This window comes from Talpa occidentalis, unplaced genomic scaffold (assembly GCF_014898055.3).
Source record: "Talpa occidentalis isolate TD23 unplaced genomic scaffold, MPIMG_talOcc4v2.1 talOcc4.6, whole genome shotgun sequence".
In the NCBI taxonomy this organism is placed as follows: Eukaryota; Metazoa; Chordata; class Mammalia; order Eulipotyphla; family Talpidae; genus Talpa; species Talpa occidentalis.
Genome location: NW_023604972.1, coordinates 118,204,860 through 118,223,917, shown reverse-complemented (window position 1 = coordinate 118,223,917; position 19,058 = coordinate 118,204,860). Strand labels below are relative to the sequence as shown.

Below are 19,058 nucleotides of genomic sequence, written 5' to 3'. Positions count from 1 at the left end.
GAAATGTGTTTATATCTTAACTCTTCAGTCTTCCTAGCTGCGTTACTATACTTGCTTCCCTGATCATCACCTTTCCCCCTCTATAAAATAAGAATAGTAAAACCTACCTCACTGGATTATTTTAATCGGTGACTTAAAGTGCTTTACACATAAGTGCATGGTATAAATTGCACTTGTTTCTGTGTTTTCATTATTGTTTGGCTGTAACTCCTTCACTTGCTATAGCCATTGTGAAAATATCTCAATTATAAAGTCTATGACTTTATAAGATAAGAAGATAAATCAAGATAAGTGGATTAGTTATTCTGTGGATTAGTTATTCGGTGACATGAACACTGTATTAACATTAAATTTCAGAAGTTGGATTAAGGAGAAGGTGAGTTACGTTGTTGACACTCTGTGTTACCTACCTTGGCTGCATCTATTCTATTTGATCATTTTACTATTATCCCTCTTACTCCTGGGCATGAACTTCATGAAGAAAAGTTTTCTATTTGCCTATCTCCTTCTAAAACCTAGTCTTTATCAATCACAATATAAAATGCTACTTTATACATTAAAAATATATATCAGCAAAGAAGAAAAATAAATGAAAACGTTTTGGGGCACACAAGCATATTGCCAAAAGCATTGGAAAAAAATCTATAAATAAAACAGCAGCTAAAATACTTCTTTTTATAGCCGGAGTTGATTTGTAGAACTGCCTTTAAAATTCTATTTAATACTTCCTTTCTTTTCTAAAGGTCTAACTCCACTTCTGTGGTGACAATTCTCAAAATGAACAAGCTTTACAAATTTCTCAAACTGAAGGAAATTTAAATTATACCAAAACTTCCAAACTCAACAGCCTTAATCCTGTAGCTTTTTATAGTCACCCCTGTATTTGTCTGAGTTTGGTAATCATGAGTTTTCTTTCCTGAGTTTTTCCAAAATTTAAAATGAAATTCTAAACGGAAAGAAACTCTTTCAAACACAAGGCAAAAGGTATATCCTTCCCCACAATTATTAAGGAAACTAATATAGCTTCTTTAAATTCCTAACCCAGCTCTTTTTCACAGGAAGGCCAGAAAAGGCACTTGTGTTCTTCACATTACTGTAACTTCCTTCCCAGGGAATTTGGGTTTATAATTCTCTTCAAAGCAATTGGTTGAAGGTGGATTAGTTATTCGGTGACATGAACATTGTATTAACATTAAATTTCAGAAGTTGGATTAAAGAGAAGGTGAGTTACGTTCTTGAAAATGAGTGATCTTGGCTTCTTTCCAGAATGAACCTCACAGCAGAAAACCTATACTTTCTAAAAGTGAAATCATTCTTGTTTTCTAATCTTTCCTTATTTCTCCCAAATTGACCACCTATTTCAAACCTACTCATTTGAAATCAAACAAAACAAAACATACATTTCCCTGAGTCTGAAAATTCAGTAAGGACAAGCTTCCATACGGAAGCAGTGAAATGCCATCTGCAGACTAATTTATTTATATGGCACTGTGTGCACCATCCTAAGGAAATATGGAAAAAGTCTACTTTTGGACTCATAGTCCCTCTGATGTTTGCAGGCAGCTGTGTTTCTATGATCATCAATGAATATCTGAGGTCCTCTTTATTCATTTTGTTTCTCTTGTGCCCAAAGGAGTAACAAATGCTATTCTCAGACAAAAGAAGTCAAAAAGGATATTCAACACAAGCCAAGTTTCATCAGGGAACAAACTTTAGCTTTCATTCCTAACAGAATACTGACTCTTTTGAACCAAAGTACAGAAAGAGATAAATACAGGTCATTGGAAAATACTGTATTTAAAATTTAACAGCAGGGATGTTATCGATTTTTGAGTGTATGCAAGTCAAATTAATGGAACAAGTCCCTGTAAGTCCAGGGGCTTACAGGAACTGTCATTTCTTCAAGGCGTCCATAATGACTCCCTTAAAAGCCATCGTTGCTTGATGTGAAGGATTAACATATTGAGGCTGATTTTTGGAAGCTTTAAGTATGTTAATTGACTTATGATTAAGAGTATACTGAAAACACAATCTAGGCGAGTTCTCTGATAATGCACTAAGATTTTAGAAATCAGGGTCATTATGGAATCTGCATTCCCTTGAATCTCAAGAACTGTGAAAGGCAGGAAAAGGATCAGAAAGGGTGCCCTGCCAGCTAACACCCACTGTCAGTGCCCATACTGTCAGTGGCACCAGGCCAGTAGCCATCTGAGGTTCATGAGCCAAAGCACCCGGAGGCATCAAGGCTAGAACACAGCACTTTGGAGCCTCAGAAATGTCCTAGCCCATTAGGCTCAATGGAGAGCCATGAAATAGGCAACCAGACAGGAGATGCTATAAAGAAGCTGGAATTTTAAAGAATTTTGTCCAAGATCATAATGGTAGTGAGAGGGGAAAATGTAATTCTTATACTCAGATTCTTTTCTTTCTTTCTTTTTTTTTTATAGAGGCATGTTTTTATTTGTTTGTTTGTTTGTTTTGTTTATACATGCACTGGGTACAGTCAGAAGCGCGGGAGGGTGAGAGAATTCACCAGAGTCAGAGCGGGGAGCAGAGCAGGCAGGCAGAAGGACCGAAGTACACTGCTGAGGGGAGCAGCGGGCTGCAGGAGAGGTCTGCGTGCCATGCGGGACCCTCCTCCAGTGGCCGGGGAGCAGCCGGGGATCGAACCGGCGTCACAGAGGCCGCGGGCAGCTTCGCAACCCAGCGCTCAACCGCTGTGCCACCGGGGAGGCCCTCAGATTGTTTTCTTTTTAAAAGAAATTACACACACAGAGAGAGTCTCCCCAGGCTTAATCCTAGGATTTCTTTCCTCCCGTGGTCTTTTACATTCCATGACTAATTAATCAAATATGCATGGATTATTCTCAACTGTAAAAGTCCCACTCAGATCTCTCATCTGAGCACTAACATATTACATGTCCCTCTGGACCTGCAACATCACTACTTGAAACCCTAACTAGCCAAGCAAGCCTAGCAGGGATCTCGTTTCCTCTCCTTCCACAGGAGCTGTGCCTCCATGTTTCCTCACCTCAGTGGGTGATCCCCAATACTCACGGCTGGTCTAGGAGTCATTTTAATCCTGCCTTTCCTTTACCTCAGCGCTCTACGTCCAAGGCATTGACAAGCACGACAGACTCCTCTTCCAGAATACCCTAACTCCCTTTTACTGCTCTTCCCACCTTCATGCCACTGCTCAGCCCCAAGCCTCTGGTCTGAACCACTGCTTTAGTCTCCAACCTAGTCACTCCGCCACCCTTCACACCTCTGTAAAGTCCATTCTACACACGACACCTAAGCTAAAATCTCAATCCTTTCAATGCACTTAAAATACTAAGTCCAGATGCCTATAAAGGCTAGCATGCCTACATTTTTGAAATTTTACAATTCTCCTTGATGAGCACCTCAAAACTGCAGCATGGATAGTCAAGTCCTCCAAGTGTCCTTCTCAAGCAACTCTTCAGCTTCCTGGGGATCTACTCCCAGAACCGTATTCATATCTCACTTTTCTCATTTGCAATATTATAATAAAACTGATTGTCCTCCTATCTCACCCGGTGATTGAGAGGATCAAATGAGACACTACCATGGGAAAGTGCTTTGAAAAGCATCAAGCATTGTGCAAACAAAACCACAGAAGGGTGATCAAGCACAGTTTTTCAAGCCTGTGTTTACAGGAAAGATGAGTTAAGGAAATCTAGTTTTAAAAAAGTGACTTTTGCCTCTTGTCACTAGAGTGCATTTCGGCTGGTTGTTGTTTTCTGTTGCTTGAGAGGACAGGTGTGACCCTTCTTAACATCCTGATTTCACACTTTACCAACAAATAAGAAACGTACAGCAGATCTTAAAAATCTGATCCTGGCTAAACACAAAATAGCTGAAAACCATAGCTGAGAAAATCAGTCCCACCATGCCCAAATTCTCTCCACTCCTCTTCCCCCTTCTCTGTAGGTTGCAGAGAATACAGCTCTGGGGTGAGGGCGGGGGGTGGTGTGTGCAGAGGGGTTAGAGCCCCTCCCAAGCCCAGGGACACAGGATGATCCCAACTCTGGATGACTTCTGTAGCTTCTGGACCACCTGCTAGCCAATGGGAGCTGTAGTCACAGGCAGGACAGGGCCAGGTTGGGGAAGTTCTCAGTCACCTCAGGAGACTGCCATCAGCCTGGCTGTGTGCATTTGTGTGTATGAGAAACTGACCCTCAAGTATAAGATAAGTCAAATAGGCAAAAAAGGCAAGATGCTCCTGATAAAATGAGTCCATTGATTACATGATTATACTGGTCAGATTTATTGACAAATGCGTGCAATTTTCAAGAAACTGAAACAACAGTGGAAAGATAAACAGCTTGTGGCATATGATCATCCTTTCTTCATGACTGCTGCCAAAACAAGGCCTGCAAATTACATGGTCATGTTACTACTTCTACACAAATTCATATTGTTTAATTTTTCACAGATTTTCTTGAAGCCCGTTATCATTATTTTAATTCTACCTAAGTTCAAGGGTTCTTTAAGAAATAAAACTTATTGACATTTAATATATTCAGACTACAACAAGGAGAATGATGTTGTAAACTATGGGTGTGCAAACTCGTTCTGTAAAGGGCCAGATAATATTTTAGGTTGTACAGACCATATACTGTCCCTGTCACAAATTTTTTTTTTTAAACAACCCTTTAAAATGTAAAATCATTGTTAACTCTTGAGTGGTAGAAAAATAGGCCATGAGTTATAATTTATCAATCCTTGCTGTAAATAATAATTGTGAGCTAACAGTATATAGAATGTGGACAGTTACATACAACATGAGTTGGTCTTTCATTTAAAACAAATCACTCTGGTGCAACAGACTTCCTTTTTCTGAAGCAGGTACTAAAAGCACTTCAGAATGGTTTATATTAGAGAAGAATGAGAGATACAGCCTGACTATTTTTTATAAGGTAAAAATTCTCCCTAGATTATTTTTTGGCTTCCTAGGTGGTCAAGGATAGGAGGTGACCACTAAGAACTAATGAAGCATCACTTAACATACACGTTACAATGCAACTTAAAAGCCTAGGCTTCTATATTACAGGATGATAAAACACAAGTTTGTGAAGCCTCAAAAATTATAAATAGATGCATAGTCAAAAAGTCAAAAATAGTCTAGAATAAAATTCACCAATCCATAAAAAAGGGGACGTATTATTAAAATGAATTTCTTTTAGATTCTCTGCACTAACAATAAAAAAATAGCACCAGAATTTTGTAAGGATAATGGCATACAAATGACTTGCTGTAATTGGCATTTCTACCCCACAATGCAATGAAGTCCATTGTACCTGAGATAATGGAACTCTCTCACATAGTTGCTGCATTGTTACCAAGCAACAAGAAATAAAATGTCAGGATTAGCACTTGATTTAATATATTTTTACCATCAATAAGCCATATTTTTTGTACTTTTCCTCTGGATGTAAATGGCCATTAGATTAAGAATATGCATAGTAATCAAAAGAGTATAAGGAGAGGAAATTTTGTAAAGTTAGTAGTGTGTATTTACGAAGTCCGTGTGTTTTGTTTGTGTTTATTTTTTATCTGCAGCTTCCTTGGTAGAAGTAGCAAGTATTAACTAACAGTAACTTTATCACTGAGAAGTTTACTTTGCCAAAAAGAAGACAGTATGTCTTCATCAAATGCATCTTCATTAACATCCAAATATTTTCAAATCAATGTTGTATTTCATGAAAATTCAAGGAACAGAATAGTCTTTAAATACTTCAATACTTTGAAATAAATAAAATCAACTAGTTCAACTAGTTTAGTTGTACAAGGACATTATAAGCTTATGTGTCAAAGCCTTCTATAGATAGCTAAATTTATAGCATTAATAATTTACAGTAACTTCAGAATGATTTTGTAATTAATTTAAAAGTGAAATTCAAAAGCAAGAATAAAATCTTCTAACTGAAAAGCTATAATAAAAAGAAAATCAGAATAAAAATCTAAATTAAGTTAGCAGAACTAAAATTCGTCTGAATGATACCATTGCTCTAAGAATCATTTTGCCTTAGGATCAAGGGTTCCCAAGATTCAAGGGGGTAGGGAGGAAGAGAGATTGCTTCTTTTTGTATCACATAGTTCTCTTACTGCCCCCTTTAAAAAAAAAAAAAAAAAAAAAAAACTTGTGTTGCAAACTCATCTCAACTGGCTCTGAGAGCTTGAATTACAGAGGGTCAGGATAAACAGTCTCCTGCTGTCCTCACTCTTCGGCTAACTACCTGCAGCAGAGAGCTTTACCAGGTAAATGCTGAAGTACAGTGAAGTGCCTTTAACGTATCATGCTTTGCACAATAAATGCCAAATTTGACATTTCAGCCGAGTTCTCATAAATATCAAGTCTCCATATGTCAATCAGAGATTTCTGTGTGTGAATGAATTCCGTGACTCCTGTGTGTGAATGCAAATGCTTGAGACTGATTCTGTCCAATATTAAAGTGTCTATGGTCACAAGCTTTTGTTTTATGTGGATAGAAGCTTTCCCTTTTTTTCTTGCTTATACCTATGTATTTTCTTTTTAGTCTCTTAGAAAAAAAATATGAGTTTCACCACTTTATATCATAAGGCATTAGAAATATAAAGATTAAAAGAAACATAAGAGGGGCCTCCCTGGGGGCATAGGGGGTTAAAGTCTCAGTGCTATCAAGCTATCACCAGCCACTGTGGCCTGAGTTTGATACCTGGCCAGGGAGCTGACCCACATGGCACAGCAGACCTCCTGAGCCTTGCCCGCTGCGCCCCTCAGCAATGTGTTTCAGTACATCCACCCGCTCTACTCCCCACTTTGCCTCACTCTGTCTCGGGTGAATCCTCTCACTCCCCACTCCTCTGGCCTACACCCAGTTCTTGAATGCATAAATAATACAATAAATCTTTAAAAAAAGAAAAAGAAACATAAGAGGAAAAGAACCCTTTAGGTGTTTTCATTTTCTCTAAAGAAGGAAAGAGGACAACCAAAGTCTCTGAAACACTGATATATTAATTGGCCTGCTTGGTGAAGATGACACATTCACAGACTCCACTGAGGTGATTAAGTCCTGTGACCCCCCCTTCTAGTGTGAAGTGAAACAACCAACAGTTCGGTCAACTCGGCTAACATAAAGCATGAAGAATTAGCAATGCCAGGTTCTCCCATCTGGGTCAGGGAGTCACAAAAGTCAGAGGTGCCACTCTCAAAATCAAAATCAGGGAGTCACAAAAGTCAGAGGTGCCACTCTCAAAATCACATCATTTTAAGGACAGACTTAGGCCTATTACAAAATGAAATAAATATTTAATATTTCACTCAGCCTCAAAAAAAGAGATTGGCATTACTCTCTAGAAAGCTAACTTCCTGACAGACCCCTCAGCCCACCACCTGGCGCAGGGAGCGCGCCATCCTACTCTGCACACCCACAGCGCATGCTTCCTCTCGTCCTTAAGTTTGTAATTAAGTCCTCTCCTGGCAGCCTTTTAGTTCTTTTTCTCCTGACATTTCATGTCCTTTTTCGTGCCTTTTCTCCTTCACATTTATCAGTATCTACGTAATACTGATTAATTTATTGTATCTTTTGTCCATCTGGAACATCAGAATGTGAGCTCTGTGAGGGCAGGAGCTTTTCTGTGTTGTTCATTACAGTGTCTGTAGAGCCTGGAAGGGTGCCTAGCATGCTGGAGTGTGCGCGCCTCCCTGAACTTTCCTTAGAACATCACTGAGATATAATATCTGGTCTGGTTCAAAAATAATACAGAAGGAGAAAGGGTGTGGGTGGGCAGGAGTGGTCCGGGGGGTCTCTGGAGCTGGGCGATGTGCTCAGAAGGGCCACCTCACTCCACTGCTATGCATCACCATCCTCCATCGCGTGGGACAGAAACGTGAAATAGCATGTTCACGACACTCGTCGAGCGTCCATCAGCATCAACAATGGGCTGCTTTGCAGGGTAATAGACATACCCCTAAGCTTGTCCTCTGGTTAATCTCCAAAAGCTCAATGGCAGGTGCCAGGTGTTAGTACAACACAGAGGTCACCATTCCCGGAGCTTAGCTCTTGCATTGAAAAAGGCTTAGGACATCACTTTGGAAAAGAATTTTCCATATATCCATACCTTATGACTTGGATTTTTTTTTTAAGCAAGAAACTGAAAAACACAATGTTATAGTCTTCTCTGCAGGAAAAGCAAATGGAGGAAAGTGAGGTGAGCAATCCTCAAATTCTTACTTTAGGTGGTGGGTTCACAGATGTTTAATTTATTACCAGGCTTCATAACCCAGACAGGCTGCATGCATACAATATCTGTGCACATCAAACACAATATAAGCAAGTGTTTTTCAAGCAAACATATAAATATACTATAATATAAGCACAATAAAAATAACTTGATTGAGGTCAGGATAATGAGTATACTTGTTTTAACTAAAAGCTGGCATTAGCTAAAATAGTTAAAGAGGACTTGAAGAACCTTGTGTCGTCCAACACCAGGCAGGGCACAAGCCTGAGAACCAGCAGGTTATTTCAGTCCCAGGAAGCCTCAACAGCCTTTGGGGCTGAGTCAGATGACCTTTTCTGACAGCGCAGGCAAGCCAGGCTGCCTGCAGGAGACAAAGCTGCGACAGTCTCCCAGTCTCCCAGTATAACGCTCCTGATTCTCCCCAAGGAGGTTGTCTACTATCAGTTGCTTTTACAAAAAAATGTAGAAATAGTTGACTTTCCAGGATAAACCCAGGATGGTGGGAGTGCTCCCAGGAGGCAGGCACAGGGCCTCACAGGGAGGGTGAGGGGTTAAAGGAGCCCTCGAAGAGCCCAATGAGCTCCCCCAGGAAGACACGACTGTCCTCGCTTCTCCTCACTAGACACACAGAGCACAGCGTTGAGAGTCGTTCCCTGGCTGCTTCTCCACTTAGACTTGTGAAGTTTATCAGGAAAGACTTCTCCCACTCAAAGACAGAGAGGTCCAGAAATAACACTGTCTGGGCTAAAAAGAGGAATGTCTTTCTGGCATGTGTGCAAATATGAGCACCCACTTGTACTACTTTTTCCAAGTAACTAGCCAGTTCCTAACAAGGGGGAAGACACAGCCAGCATTCACTGTCACAACTTCGTGGCGAACATTCACACGGCTGCAGGTTTTAAGAAACACAAATGCACTGTTCATACTGGTTTTGTTAAAGGAGAAAAGGAAAAACAAACATAATCGATCACCTCTTTGGTTTCATGAAAATCACAAGTTTATTTAGAACACTGCTGAAAGGGAAAAAGTTTCCCCAAGGAGCAATAGCCCCCTTTTATAGAAACTAGAATTCATGTCAAGGGAAAATCTGATGTTTTCTTTAATTGAAAATAAACAGTAGTTTACTTCTTGGCATTAAACATTTACAGATGTGTGCTATGGCAGGTCACTACAATGACTCGATAAATTAAAAAAAAAAATAGATGCCACAGAGAATAAATCATATTACCCATTTTAAGTGAAAACAAATCCTAAAGCATTGCAAAAAAAAATCATGCCTGGGTTAAAACCACCACCTTCCCAGGAGTTTAAAATTAGACACTTTACTTTCCAAGATGAGAAGAGAACTCTAACACTTGATTGTTTCAAATACACTGCTGTACTGCCTCCATGATACCATCATGGCCAAGCATGTGGAGGGATCGAAAGATGCCACACACACGGGATTGGGCAGGAGAAGAAGCCGGCATGGGCCTGCAGGAGCAGCAATCTCTCCCGACCAGAAAAGCTTCACAGGCACGTCCTGTCTCTGGTATGGCCTGCAGCTATTCCTCCATCCAGGTCTTTCTCAGGACTTCAGAGCCCAGAGAGACGACATCAGTTCCCCCATCAGTGTCTCAAGCCCATCTCCCCGTCCCCTGGTAAGAGCCAGGCACCTGGTATTATCATCAGACACTGGGCAGAGTGGCACCCCTCACAGAGACGGAAGTGCTCAGTCACGGCCATCTTTGACAGCTCCTGCAGACTGTGGAGCAGTTTACTAAGGAAAAGGATCCCTTTCTCAGTGGGGAGCAGATGAGAAAAACTTCTCCCCAAGCAACCACTGCCCCTCACACATCCAGACCTCAACTTAGTCTCAATAGGCCTCCACGGAGGTGGCTTCTCAAGCCCTCAACCCTACAGAAGGGCTTGAAATAGCAAAGGCCTGACATTTCATCTGCACTGCCTCAGCTCCAAGGTGGATGCTAAGATCTGCCTTTCCTAATTCCTTTGCTACCCTAAGTATCAAATGAGATACCCCAAGTGACAAGATTTTTTTAAAGTTACCTAACGTGCTAGACAGAAATAAGGCATAAAATTAGCACTTTAATAAATCACCTTAATGTTTAAAAAAAATGGCACATACTACACTACCATCACAAGAAAAGTCAAGAACATATATTCATTTTCAGATCTCAAGATGGGCTCTGAAAGCCCTCTGAGGGGAAAACTCACTCAAATACCCACTAGAATTTGACTCTCAGGTGATCTTCATTTTGAAGTCTCCTTCGAAGTTAAAATATATATAAACAAAATGGCAGGTTTGAGCTAAATCACCAAAGTCTATCCCAGAACTCTGACCCTGGGAAAGAACATTGAGCCTGAGATGGCTGAAGGAGGATCAATGCCTTAATTCACGGCTCCAAGTGAACCACCCCAAAGCAGTCATCGGCACCTTCCTCCTCTTCCCTTAAAGAATTCACGGTATCTGGGCCTCCCCGGCGGCGCAGCAGTTGAGTGCTGGGCTGGGAAGCTGCCTGCAAACTCTGCAGTGCCAGTTCAATCCCCAGCCACCGGTGAGGGTCCCACATGGGCGCAGACCTCTCCTGCCGCCCGCTGCTCCCCTCAGCAGTGTACTTCGGTCCTTCTGCCTGCTCTGCTCCCTGCTCTGGCTCTGGTGAATTCTCTCACCCTCCTGCGCATCTGGCCTGTACCCCAGTTCTTGTATAAATAAATAAATAAATCTTAAAAAAAAATACAAACCAGAGACCTAAAATATTAAAAAAAAATTACATTAAAAAAATAAATAAATAAAAGAATTCACTGTATCCAACACAGTAGGACAGTGGACTTTTCCTGCTACAACTTACTACCTTCCTGGGATTCTACGTACAGAAATTCACCTTGGAATATAACCCAAGAAGGTCTGTTTTCAAGTGCCAAAGGACTTTTATAACCTGGTTGGCCTCACGCTTGAGCTCTCCTCATGTAAGGAGAACTTTCTATTGCGAGTCTAGCTAGCCCCACGGCTCCTGCTGCAGCAAATCCCAAATACTGCATATTCACATAGAATCCTTCCACATCCAAGGGAAAAAGCTGTCATTTTTTGTCCCCCAGAAAAAAAGTGCACTCTTGCACTTTTTCTGGAACTAATACCTAAAAGCAAGTTAAAAAAAATAAATTATTAGGAAATTGGAAATAATCTCTCCTCTTACCTCTACCACTGTGGTTCCCGCAGCTTTGCACATCGGCAAGTTGAAATTCCTTGCACTTTTCCTACAATGGGAAATGAGGAAAATGAGACAAAAATAAGAATCATCTCTTTAAGCTTTAATTATAGATGAATAGAGTTTCCAGGAACTAAGAGTCTGTGAATCTTTTTTAAAGAGTATATAATATTTTTCATAAGTTCTATAATTGTTTTATATATAAAAATATATATATAAATATACAAAACATTTCATTCAATTATATAGTTTTTATGGGATTGAGGGAAAGAGGAACTATTTTCATGTTCAACATACAGGCTATATGCAGAAAAGCAAAATGAGTATTAAAAAATTTAGCCTGTTTAAAATTAATCTCCCTAAATCTTTTAACTAGGATGCCATTTTTGTTTCTATGGTTAACCAGTTCACTAAATTTGCTTTTGTTAAAATATGAAGAGAAGTAGCAAGTGCTTTGTATGAGAAAGTATAATAATTATATTCTCTATTAAAGAGAAGCCTATTACTGAAATTTAATAAAACATTCTCTGGCAATTTGGGAGTTGCCTTAAAGATCTCTCTGGTGCATCAATATCTAATGAGATTTTTTAAAATATGACACCCACATCAGACCCTGATTTCAGTAAGGTACCAATTTTGCGGATGTTTTTGTACTACCAAGCTCCTACGTTAATATACTTCTTTTAACCATGAAATTTAAATGTAGTTTTAAAAACTTTTTGAGTGTATGTTGATAGAAAAACTTCTTTAGTAAAGGATAATAAGTCATAGCTATAATCATAAGGACAGGTGGACTTTTACAAGCTGCTGTTTAGATTTACACCAGACATCCAGGATCAAAAATTCCAAGAGCAGAGATGTCAGAGGCGAAGGCCTGGACAGACCTCTGTGCCAGTTGTTCCATAAACATAAAGGAAGTCCTAAGAGTCAGTATTTTAGCATCTCAGTCACTTGATCATTGGAGATGAACATTTTCACTTCACATCAGTGCTCAATAACCACAATGCTCAGAATAGTCCTCAGTCTTTACCTATAAGCTAGAGATGGAGCACAGGATATACTGGTGGAAATATTTTAAATAATTCATTTCCATTTGATACTATACAATTTCATCCATCTTTTCTAAAAAGGACCTAAGTTTTGCAAGCATTTCATCAAGGTGTCAAATAAGGTAGACATGATGTAAAATGTCTTCCGTAATTGCCAAAATTAGTTATAATTTTAAAAATGCTATATTCAAGAAATGTAATATAGAATATAATATAAGTTCATCAGAAATGAACAAAACAGCAGGAGACTGGTCACTGAGAATTTGTGATTACATTAAAGCTGCATTTGAGAAAGATAAAACATTGCAAATTAAAAGCAGCAAATGACAATTTAAGAGAGAAAATTATTTCAGCAATAAAACAGTGAATATTCAAGAATAAACATTTTGGAAAACTTCTTATATGCTTATATTCAAAGGTGGCATAATTTTCAAAAAAATAATATAATCTATAGATCCAAGGTACTAAGTAGTCACTATTTAATATAATAATGAAAAGATCTTGAAATCTATTAAGCCTGTGGCTTAAGATCTGTGGCTATGTATAGGTAGTAATAAGGTAAGTCAGCATTATTGAAGTTGAGCAACTTCTTATCTAGAAACTTTATAAGCATTTCTTACAGCACCTCTTGTGTGTCATCACTAAATATCAGCAGGACTGGAAAAGACTTAAATGATAGTAATAGCGTTCCATCATATCAACGTGGCAGAGTCATTTTAAGACAATGCAAGTAAACAATATTAAAATTCAACATAACTGCTTTTGTCAGGTGTTCCTACTATGTCTCAACATTGTAACTGGTCTTAGTGACTAAAATACACAAGGGAAAAACTAGTCTGCATAAGAGAATTTATAAGAGTATACAAAGTATATAGTCAAGCATTTAACAAGTGGTGCAACAAGGAAGCCAACCAATCAGTACAGACCATCCCCACCAGTGCCACACCAGCAGGACTACAGAGCAGCCCTACAAACACACACACACACACACACACACACACACACACACACGTTTGATTTTAAGATATTTTTAAATAGCAAACATACCACAATAGTCATTTTGTAATCATAATTCAAGAAACAAAGTTGTTGAGATGCATTCCATAAATATTTTTTAAAACCACACTGTACCTGAATATCACGTTTCCTGCTCGGTCAGCCTTCCAAGCTTTCACCAAAGCAAAGTCCCCTGTAATTGCTTCCTCCAAAATAAAATGCTGACCATTAAACTCTCTCACCTGCACAAGACAAAGAAAGCACTGTCAAGTACTGGCACGGGTCTTGGCTGACTGTGGTATGTGGGCTGACAGAGGCAGGTAAAAGCAATACAAGCCTAAAGAAGGAAGGTCTCTCAGAGGGAGAAGGATCTCACCTGAAACCTCAAGAACAAACAGTGGTAGCAACCAGGACTTAGTCACAGTAGTGGGAGAACTAAGAGGACACCCTGTGCCAAGCCTGTCAAGACAGCTGGGAATAGCTGAGGAAGTGACAGTCCCACAGGCCTGAGGCAGAGTCTGTGCATTAGTATTTGCTTTATTATTAGTGTATAGAGGCTTATACACCGAACATGAAAATATTCTCTTTCCTTCCACCCCAGAAGAGTCTATACACGTTGCATAAAATAACGCATTGCTTTTATACATTAAAAAAATTATAAGAATCCATTCATCTCTCCTAATTAATCTACTACCTGTTGACACCACTCTTATAATCTGCTGAGAATTTAACTGAAATTCCTAGAATATCTACATTAATTTGGAGAGAACTGATATGCCACATCCTCCCATCCTTGAACCTTATATATTTATATAACATATATAAGTGTAGAATATATGCCTACATATTTTGGAAATCTTACCTCCTCCTTCAAATTTTATAATTTGACATAAAAGCTTTATAGATGTATACACACATACACATATCAAAGCCTTTATATATATTACATGTTATATATTATGTCAGGTTTATTTATAAGTACTTCATGATTTCTGATGTTTCTATGAATGCTTTAATCGATTACATCTTTTCTGTCATTACTGATCTAATGGAATGCTTTCATAACAGAAAATATTTTTATTTTATTAATGTTTATTGAAGTATCCTTCGTTTGTAACATTACATAGGTTTCAGGTGCACAGACTTAAATATCAATATCTGCGTGGACCACATTATGATCTTTTCCAATAGTTTAGCTTGCATCCATCACCAAACAACTGACATCTTTTATTTCGTTTACCCACCCCGCTTTCTAACGGAATGTTTTATTTTTATTGCCTTTCAATTCTACTCCAAACTGGGGTGTAGGGGGAAGACCAAGCAAAATTATGCCATGGCATCATGTTCCTTTGTTTTCCTCTTGGGGGTTCAGCTCTGGGAATTGAAACAAAAAAGAGGACGCGACATCTGCAGCCCATCCCACGAGTCCACAGAAAGAGCAGGTTAAAGGCTGAACTCCCTTCACATTCCGACGGCGCCCCCTAGTGGACAAACTGCATGCTTTTTCCAGAAAGCGTTAACGTTTTGGTGCATTTACTACTTTTAACTATGTTTAAAGCAGAAATCCTTTCAAAAACAGGTCTTTGAAGATGATATTATCCAACCTTCCTTCTAGAAAAGATTAATGAGCCTAGAAATCAGAGATGCATGAAGCTCTTTTAATATAAACTTAGACAAATTATATGAAAGATACTTAAACAGCCATAGACATAAATAGGCAAAATACCAATTCTTAGTTATTTCAAAGCATCAACTGAGAAAAACAGTGAAAATAGCTGGGGGCCAGGAGGCTGGCCACTCTTTCTGGGCTCTCCAGCCTTCTCTCCCGTTCCTTTCTCTTCTACTGTTTGCTCTCCTGCTGGCGTCCCCGTGATGCTGCCCTTATAAGCCCAGTCTCTCAGCACAGGTGAATCCCATCTACCTATGTCCACACCCTGCTCCAGGTGCCCGCCATCAGACATGCTTCAGGAGCGCAAGGATCCATCATCAGTCCTAATGGCGGAGGGAAGAAAAAGCCTGATGCCCTTTCACTTACCCCACACTATTATATAATTTCCTGATGTTTCCTGATGCTACTTGTTGCTCAGTGTTAGCAGTTCTTAATTTAAAGACAGGGAAGGAAATGATTTTGTCAAACCAGCTGTTATGCTTACTTGAGATCTGTGATTTCACCATCTCTACTTCCTTACCGTGGGGTCCTTTCTTGAATTTACACAAATCAGAATTTCCCTGCTACTAGGCCAGAAAAACCCCTTTTGAAGGTGGCCAATGACCTCCCTGCTTCCAAACCCAATGGTGACCTTCCGGTCCTTCATTCCCCAACTGTTTACACTCCCTACTTTGTAAAATTTCCCTTGTCTTTCGAGCCACCATACTCCCCTGATGTCTTCCTCACAAGATACCCTTTCCCGTTTTCTTTGCTGCTCCTTCTCTTCATCCCAATCTTTAATGTCAAAGAGGTGTTTTCAATTTGTCTGCCAGCCCAACCCACTCATCACATCCTACAGGTTTAAAGAGTAGATGCTGATGCCTCCCAAGTCCTTGCCCCAGCTTCCAACTCCCTTGAGCTGGAGTCCCTGAGTACTCCCACTAAAATCTGATGGAGCAGAACACAAGTGCACCAAGTCCCACGCAGGGCCCTTGACTGCCCAGGCTCTGCCATCCATCCTATAGGCGCACACTGTCTGCCCTTACACCTAATCCTGTGGACTCCAGTCACTTCTCACAAACTCCACTGTTACCCCCTTTAAGTCTAAACCACCTTCTATCCCCACCTGGATCAATACAACAACCTCTTAATCTTTCTCACTGCTTCCATCCCAGTACCTACCAAAAAACTCACCACCCAACAGCCACAGGGATCTGCCTAAAATGTAACTCAGATCACATCACTCCTCCACCTCTATTCCAGGCTCTCTGTTGGGCTCTCTCCCCTGTTTAGTAAAACCCAAACGCACATGAGATGCTGCCTGCTCTTCGATCCCCACCCAGCACCTGCCCATTTGCTCTACCCCAGTCCCACCACCCTTCTGGTCCACAAACAGGCAAGCCTACCCCGGACCTCTCTTGTTCTTCCTTCTGACTGGAGTGCAGCCTGTGATCCTCGCCCTGCTCAGCCTCCTATTTTATTCAGGTCTCTACCATATGAACCTCCAGAGAGGTCCCTCCTGACCCCACTCAGAACAGCCTCCTGGGCTGCTGGTCATTTCTCACTCTTACCCTACTCCACGTGCATGTGTTTATTCATTTCTCATCAGTTTCTGCTAGCAGGGGACCTGGTCTAGAGAGATCCCTTTTAGACCAGGGCCTGGCAAAGAGTCGGACTTCTGTGAGTATTATTAATTATGAAACTCATTTACTTCTCCCCATCCTAGCCAAGGGAAACAGCTAACAAGAATCATTCCCAAAATTTGTCTGTTATATTCCCAGGGGGATTCAGATAAAAACCTAACTCCCGGTATTCAGGACAGTCTAGTTCAGCCCATGTTTTCCCAGGCAAGTTCTCAAAGTAATAACCCAAATTTTCTAAGCATCTTTACATTAATGAGGATCCATTTTAATAAAGTAGGCTCCTGTATTTTACTTTGCCAAAAACTTTTCAAACCTAATTAGGCAGTAAAGAAAGCAGCAAGATAGAATATGAAAAAATGTTACTAAAAGCTTTGAGTCAATCCAGGTCACTCTGAGCAAGAACGCAAGGCTCCAGATGGCTCTCTGCTGGAGACAACACTGAACAGCAGGGAGCCTTGTTCGGTGACCTTTTATCTTCCTTCAAAACATGGATCTGCAGAGCTAACACCACAGCAGGCGGTGATAAGAGGTCCCTTGATGGACTTAAGTTCTCACTTCTCTACAGACAGGCTCTGTATCTGCAACCTGTGTTAACTTCTTGGAGCCATGGGGGCAGGGAGAAGGGTAAAACTACAAATACAAGGACTGAAATACTAGCCCATGTGGTTTTAAAATTAGCTCAATTCAGAGTATCTCAGCCAATCAATATGTCAAGTTCACGGAACAAAACACCTGGCAGAAAGGTAGTCCCATCCTACCCAGCACTTTAAATAAAACCGGGTTATTCAATCTAAAAAGCAAGTGTGTCCAGCCGGCAAAATAAAGGATAAATGAAAACTATGAACACTATTCCTTGGCAGATTTTCAAGCCTTTTGGTCACAGCCAGAAGGGTCTGGGAGTAAAGAGTTGATACTGTTATAGAGCAACCCCGATCTTAAAACGGGTTCCTGGCTGTGGGTCCGGGACATCCTTTTTCCCCTAACAATACCACGTACAACAAACATCCTCTCTATGGCCCACATAAGCACAGAGACACATGCTAAATGCTTCCAAGTATGTTAAAAGCTATAACAACTAGTTCACATAAGCAATCCTCACTCACACATCTTATATAGATTATGGTTTCTTCTACATATTCTGGTTTCTCTGACTTTAATTCCTACCAGGTGCTCAGTTTTAACTAGATATTTTACCTACTACATTTACATAATGAATGACAGAGAGTCTGCCCCAAACCCCAAGGGGAAGAGCTACCAGTGTCGCCGCCGAAGGGCGCTTCTTACCTCTCTTGGTTTGCTGGCAATGGCGACGCTGCCATCTTTGTTGTACTTGATGGGGGCGCCTCCTTCTTGCACCAGGGTGCCATAGCCTGTGCTGGTGTAAAACGCAGGCACGCCAGCTCCGCCTGCACGAATCCTCTCTGCAAGTGTGCCCTATAAGCAAGAAACCAACACTCTGTAAAAAGCTGGGTAAGCAGACTTCTCTCTGGGTACCCAGAAACATTTACAGACATGGTTCCTACTCTCTGGAGGTTTAGCTCTCCAAACAGCACCAAGCAGTAGACATTGGTATATTTCAATAATACTGTCTGCTAAAAGATCAGTTTTAAAAAATTACTGCCCAGTTAGACATAACCTCTCTATTTTTTTTTTTTTTTAATATAAGAATCGGGTATAGGGTAAGGAAAAAATGTCAGGCTTTACTGCCCTCTCGCCATCAGGATAGATGATGGATCCTTGAGGTCCTGAATGCATGCCTGATGGCGGGCACCCGGAGTAGGGTGTGGGCATAGGTAGATGGGATTCACCTGGGCTAAGACTGGGCTTTTAAGGATGGCGTCATGGGGACGCTAGTAGAAGCCGAGAAAGCAGCAGCAGAAGCCGAGGTCACCAGAGAGCCCAGAAAGAGTAAAGACTTGGTGGGGGCTGGGAGGCTGGCAGGCCCCCCAGCACCTCTGCCAGCCGTGTACATGGTCTATCCAAATAAAAGCCTGCAAAAAAGCCACTGAGGGATCCAGGTTTCTGACTCCTCCTTTACCCGGTCTGCTGGATCAGAAAACCTGTGCTGTGTCCTGTTCCTGCCCCTACAATTGGCATAAGTCGGAAGGATGATCCATGCAGATGGGTATGGAGCCCTCCAAAGACCTGGAGGGACTAAGGAGTAACAGACTGTTTGCCTGTGACGACGCTGGAGGCGTCATGGTGGCACAGGAGACAGACATGGTCCGGGAGCTGCAGGACGAGACCTTGCATGAAGGAGACACCGGAG

General features: G+C 40.7%; 1 protein-coding gene across 1 annotated transcript in view; it reads right to left on the bottom strand.

Moving 5' to 3' along the window:
- Nucleotides 1-19,058, bottom strand: part of OXCT1 (3-oxoacid CoA-transferase 1) — a 122,708-nt gene that overhangs the window by 80,116 nt on the left and 23,534 nt on the right. The window contains exons 5-7 of the mRNA XM_037530651.2: nt 18,074-18,223; nt 13,634-13,740; nt 11,442-11,502 (exon numbers count right to left, since the gene is read on the bottom strand). Coding sequence (XP_037386548.1) covers nt 11,442-11,502; nt 13,634-13,740; nt 18,074-18,223 — 318 coding nt within the window. The remainder of the gene's footprint in view (nt 1-11,441; nt 11,503-13,633; nt 13,741-18,073; nt 18,224-19,058) is intronic.